The sequence below is a fragment of the Dermacentor silvarum genome, chromosome 1, assembly GCF_013339745.2.
Source record: "Dermacentor silvarum isolate Dsil-2018 chromosome 1, BIME_Dsil_1.4, whole genome shotgun sequence".
NCBI classification, from domain to species: domain Eukaryota; kingdom Metazoa; phylum Arthropoda; class Arachnida; order Ixodida; family Ixodidae; genus Dermacentor; species Dermacentor silvarum.
In genome coordinates, this window is record NC_051154.1 from 348315708 (window position 1) to 348321785 (window position 6078).

Genomic DNA, 6078 nt, shown 5'->3' on the forward strand with positions numbered 1-6078 from the left:
TGGAGCAAACCGATTCAGCACGCTGTGGAAGGACTCCAATGAAAACGTTTGCACCTCAGGAGAGAGCCGGCGGATATTCTTTCAGTAGTCTCGCGTTGTCGACAATGGTTTTGAGACGAAGAAATGCAGGTGATGCTGAAACAGATACGTATAACAAATTTTAAAAAAATCTTTTTAGCTTTTTATCTGAAGATGTGATGTCCACACTAAGAAATGCTGTGTAGGGCAAGAATACAATTTACAGTAGTGCTTACCTGGTCTCAACCATTCCCTGTCGTCAAGGGAGTCATGGAGGCATTTTTGTAGGGCCCATCATGGCCATCGTGTTTGTTGGGCACGTGGTTGAGGAGGCTTCTCCACATGCTGATGACAAGCTCACCATCACCTTGGCCCATGGCAGCCACCCAGTAGAGGTGGTTTAGGATGCTTTGGATCCAAGGTGTGATAACTTGATGTGTGCGGCTAGCAGCCAGGAGCTTTTTTTTCAGACCTAGAATATATGACAAGGGGTTGTTATTAGATATTTTATTTACTGACACTGCAGTCATAAAGCAAGGGTTGTCGCGTGAGCAAGATGGTTGTTACTAAGCAAGTAACAGTACCAGGTGCTGTATTGACCAATCTGGACCATAAAATGCAATCTTTATGCAAATTTATTTTCATTTTAAGAAACCAACACGCATTCCTGCATGTCACCTGTCCTTTTAGTATGCACACATTTCTAAAGATCACTTGTGATAAGAAAGTGCTCCACCTGCTTAGATGCATTTGTGCAATAGACAAGCATAATTTGCACAATAAATCGCATTGCAACGTACAGGTAGGCAATAAAAAAAATCCACTCTCTTTAATTACTCACTTCACATCACCTGTTGTAACTGAGAAATTGAAGCAGACCTGTAGTAAAGTCTGTAGGAAATCTTGAGACTAGACTCTCTTTCAAGATATGCAGCCTCCATGTGTGCTAAGAAATATGTCGCCGTTCCAGCTTGCAGTTCCTTCAAAGTGTGTCACACAGTTCGAGATTACCTTGGCCACAACAACAAACCATATTTTAGAATATTTGGGCACAGATGTCGCAAGAATGCCATTGGTCTTAGGATTTAAGCTAGGCAGACATCTAGACATTGCGATCAATCATGCAAAAAAATGTCTGCCTTGTCAGGTAATCCTCTTGAATAGGCTGAATTGTGGTTCATGCGATTCTTGTGCGTGCTATTGTTAAATTGGCCTGAAACCAGGATATGTGCTTACCTTTAGCAACATGCCAAGTATCAAACCAGTGCTTAATCTCTGGCTTCTCCACGCGGCAGTACCGGTTGACACCAGGATGTCGGTCTGTGAAAAGAATGAACCTTAGTGAGCAAGGAGGTTATATAAATCTTCTAGAGTAGCAGCTCCTCGCAGTCACCTACGGGAGTGAGTGAAGCCACAGCGATCATGTTGCTAGCGGCAAAAAAGAGTGCATGCGTCGCATAGGCGGCCGCGGAATACACGCAGGAGTCAGTTTCATTTGCAGTACCGCAATAATATTTTGAGAAGAAACATCTTTAACATGTAAATCAGCTCACAATTAGCTGTCGTGAAAAAAAAGTTCTGCATCCAGCTCTAGCTGCAGGCTTTGAGAGAAGCTATCAGCAAGACACTTCGCTGTGTTAAATTACGAACAGTCTGTAATGTCATGTGACTGCTCAATATTCACCCCTGAATACCCGCTGGTTGGCAAGGAAAATTTTCAGTCATCTTTTGTAAAGACGTAGTACGCTTTCCAGCAGCAATTTGTGACTATACGGCGCATGAAAACAAGACATTTTGGCACTAACGTTGAGTATATCACCAAACTGGGATCCATTATATGTTTTTCAGCCACTAGATCACATGTAAACAAGAAAAGGTGTGAGGCACATGTAACCGAGAGCAATTGGCACCCACAACGACAGCTTCCCTGCAGCAGCTGCCCGCCCACATCACTAAAAGATTCCACCATGCACACGGCTTCCTTTTCCAGCACCAGCAAATCTCCTCACAGCTCATTGCATGTTGCCATTAACAGCTTCCACCACCAACCCTTGCGATAAGCCTTTTTACTTATCTGTTTCACAGCAAGTGTGTCGTAGTGTTAGAAAAAATGTCTTTTTTTGTATCATTACTGGCAGTGTTACACATACCTTGACCCTGCAATAAGATACATATCCAGACTTAGGGGCAGGGGAGGTTGCTATTTTGGACCTTCTCAATATACGTGGCTAGGCATTTGTTCTCAAGTTGATTACAACAATGTAAATAAGATGCTCTAGCATACACAGCAGCAATGCTTACTGTTTCAGATTGCATCACCAAAATTAAAAAACACAATCTCTGTATGGTACCTGTTGTCAGCGAACGTATCCTGATGCCCAGCTTCTCGACACCCATCAAGCACTTGGCAAGCCCTTGTTTTTCCATAGAAACACTGTTAGGGACTTCAGGCGACTGCACAAATACAGCAGATAGTTTCATAAGAATTTACACAATATGCGTATAGTATGAATAGTAGCACTATGTGTTTACCTCTCCAACTTGCACTTGTTCTGTGTGCAAAATGCAGCCATTCTGCATAGAAAGCACACTGTATGTCATGTACTTGGCACTGTAGCCTGGAGAGTCACAGCGCCCGTCACCTGCCAGGTCGACTTGCAAGCCAGCAAGCTCACTGGCCATTTCAGCTTGCTTACGGTGGAAAAGCTGGAAAAACAAGTGCATAATATATAAGTGCCTAATGCATTGCTACAAAACTGCTACAATTTTGCTACCATAACAGCATCCTAATGTACTGGGGTTGTATTCAGTTGGGGCCATGTGCAAGGCACTGCCAACTAGAAAAAGCAGGATGGTAAAACTGTTCAATGTGAGCTAAAAGAAACACAAACAGTTTCTAAATTTCAACACCATGTACCAGAGTTTGTTTTCTTTAGAATCATGATGAAGCAAGTTAGATGGGCCAGCTGGTTACAAGAATTAGGCAGCATGATGTTTCGGTGCAACTTTAGATGGCACAGATTGAGATAAACAGGACAAATGCCAGTGTTGGTCCTCAGAATCCCTAATTTGACATCTAAATTTGCACTGCAAGATCAGGCTCTATGATATCAGACTTGGCAGTCATGCAAGGGCTGTTGGTTGTACATTACGTTGCTAGAACATTACCCTAGGAAAAATTCAAATAGAAATACTTTATTGGCTTCTATAGGTCTCATCTTATTGGATTATGAAATTATCGACTTGATACACTAATAAAACTGATAGCCTGTATTGGTCTATTAGCTTACAGGTGCATTGGTGTTGTATAAAACCATCAGACTATGCCTAAATCATGCTCTAGTTCTTTGTAAATGTGGCCCAGTAGGCGAACCTCGTTTATGGCAGGCAGCAAGTAGGCCCTCTGGTAGTTGTAGAAGGTCCGTTCTGTGATGGTCTGCACGCCGATAGAATTTAGGCACCTCAAGGTCGCAGCCACTGCACAGCCAGAAAATAGCACTCCTGCTGCCAGAAGAATGTTTCCAGCTCCACTCCCACGAACAAGTGGCTGGCTCCTCCACTGGAGCATGTGTTCTTTGTCACACATGCCCTCCACTATGAGCAAAGTGCCCACAACCTTGGAGCTGATGTCGCCTACTGCTTGGCCACAGACCTTGCAGGTGGTGAGCAATTCCCGCAGGCAGCTCTCAAAGACAATGAACTTTCGTTCAGTGTGCAAGGGCTCTTCTACCCTTGTGGGGACTTCTGAACTCTCATGGTGAGCACTGCAGGCAAATGGCATCAAAAAACAAGTCAGTACTTGGGTGCTCATATGTCTATTTGGAATTGTACGATGCATGGTGGCACCAGTTAGTTTGCTACCATTTTGCTCGTTGCAAGACATGCCATCTAAAAGCTGTCTGCCTCGCCTCCTGTGTATGAAACAGAGTTTAGCCACATGCTTCTCAAGAGAATTCTGCTGCCTTTTCGCATCTATAGTTGTTTCCACACATATGGCACTCTAAGTTGCAGTCACTCTAGCCCCCTATCACAGCTTGAGTATCATATAGCGTCTATGAGGGCTATGAAGGGTAAAGAGTTGGATATGTTGGTAGTTCATGTTTAAAAAAAAAAACATCGTGAGGGAAAGGGACAAACGAAAAAAGCCACACACAGCGCTGTTTAAACAGAAGCTATCACTTTTTATCTCCAAAGTAAAAAAAAAATTCATATCTTTACTTGGCTTGTCCAAACAATCTCAAGATTACTAACATTTCCAGGTTTTCTACAACAATAACTTGCTTCTACCCTGCCATTTGAACAAAGCATGGCAAATGAACTGCTGTCTTCTCTGGCACGTCATTATGGAATTCTGTACATGATAAAATTAAACCATTGGTATATGTTGACACACCCTGCACGAAATACTCGCTCAATAAGCTATCGGAAGGCAGTCATTAAATTATAATTGCAATCTTTGCTTTCCATTTAACGTTTTCTCGCTTCTGTTCTTTTTGAATTAGTATGTTTGTAAAGTTCCTGACCTTTGCTGATATGCTCTCGCGCTTGTCCGTTTGTATTGTGATGTTTTTCTATAATAATTGCATTTGTCCAGTTCTTATGTAAACCTTTTGTGTAGTTTGTTCTCAGATTTTGTTAATACGATTAGCATTCTGGGGTTCACTCATGCACTGTTATGAAAAATTGTGAGAGATTTATTTTGTTGTGAGTCTACTGTATTTTAATGCACAAGATACCTGAAGAAGCTCTCGCTGAATGATGGCACATAGCTGGTGTCTTCTTGAGCTGCTGGCTCGTCTTCATCACCTGCACAAGAGTCATCCATCTCCATTGGCACAGGCGTTGAACCACGGAGAGGTCTGAAGTCTGCTGGGAGCAATGGTAGTGGGGTGACTTGTATTGCAGTGTCTCTTTGGGCTTCAGGGCATGCAGCTTCACGCTGATTCAGCACTGCACTTTGTGTGGTGGAGGGATGCTTCGTCTGTGTCGCTGTGGAAACCATGATTTTCATGGTCATTTGCACCTGCGTGGCTGGATTAAAACCGCTTGGGTTAGCAAAACTTTTTTGAGTGAAAAGGTGCCTAATTTCTTATCCATAGTGAACATTATCTGTTATTCTGCTGACATGAAAATTCTGCCAATAAAGCCCTGTTTTGCAAATGTGCATAGAATGTGCACTGTTTCTGAGTTGTTTGGTCAGCTTACCAACAGACTGGCATTCTGGTGTCGTCTGGGTTTCCACTGTTCTTGTGGTTTTTCTTGTGGCTGTCTAATATGTGATGGAAAAGAATAAATGCATACATGGAAGTTCAGTATCTTCTTAAATGCATATTTCAAACATCACACTTCATTTCATGCATCATACATTACGACGCATCAAATGCATCACAATGTATTTCATAGATGAAATTGGCATTTTTTTATGTTATTAAAATAATTTCATGCAAGGTGTGTTGCTTTCAAATTGCAAGCCATTCAGTTTAAGGATGTTCAAAATGCTTATGGTACGTGTTATGAAAATGACTTTGGCATATGAAGTTAGCTTCTCTAAAGTAAACATTTATTGAGAGCCACATCCGTTGAACTGCCCTGTCCTAGGCCACCCTGTTGCACAGTGTGAAGCTGCATATGAGTGAGGCATTATGTAGCGCCTGTATGCGGTACATTTATCTGCTGTTCTCTTGTTTCAGTAATATCTTGTATAAGTTGAGAGTACTTACCTGGCTGGCGGAGGTTTTCAATACATCGACACGATCTGTCACGCTTACCCGAGGTGGTGTATGACCCTGCAAGAAAGCAGCAACTTGTTTGGCAGCGCACACACATAAAAAAATTAGATTATGGGGTTTTACGTGTCAAAACCATGATCTGATTACGAGGCACGCCGTGGGGACTCCGGAATAATTTGGACCACCTCGGGTTCTTTAACGTGCTCCTAAATCTAAGTACACGGGTGTTTTCGCATTTCGTCCCCATCGAAACGCACATGAAGGACAACAATGTTTCCCACCGTGCTGATTGCATTCGTATCGGCGCATTCGCAGTCTAGTTTCGCTTTCT

The 6078-nt window shown here is 42.6% G+C and overlaps 1 protein-coding gene across 1 annotated transcript; it reads right to left on the reverse strand.

Annotated features, from left to right (window-relative positions):
- Positions 1 to 260: 260 nt before the first annotated feature.
- LOC119444580 (uncharacterized) lies at positions 261 to 5776 on the reverse strand. Its single transcript, XM_037708958.2, has 8 exons — positions 5739 to 5776; positions 5224 to 5287; positions 4755 to 5049; positions 3392 to 3782; positions 2551 to 2724; positions 2370 to 2472; positions 1255 to 1338; positions 261 to 490 (listed from the first exon to the last, which is right to left on the reverse strand). The coding sequence occupies exons 3-8, from the start codon at positions 5033 to 5035 to the stop codon at positions 261 to 263; spliced, it is 1263 nt and encodes a 420-aa protein (XP_037564886.1). The 5' UTR covers positions 5036 to 5049; positions 5224 to 5287; positions 5739 to 5776.
- Positions 5777 to 6078: the final 302 nt, after the last annotated feature.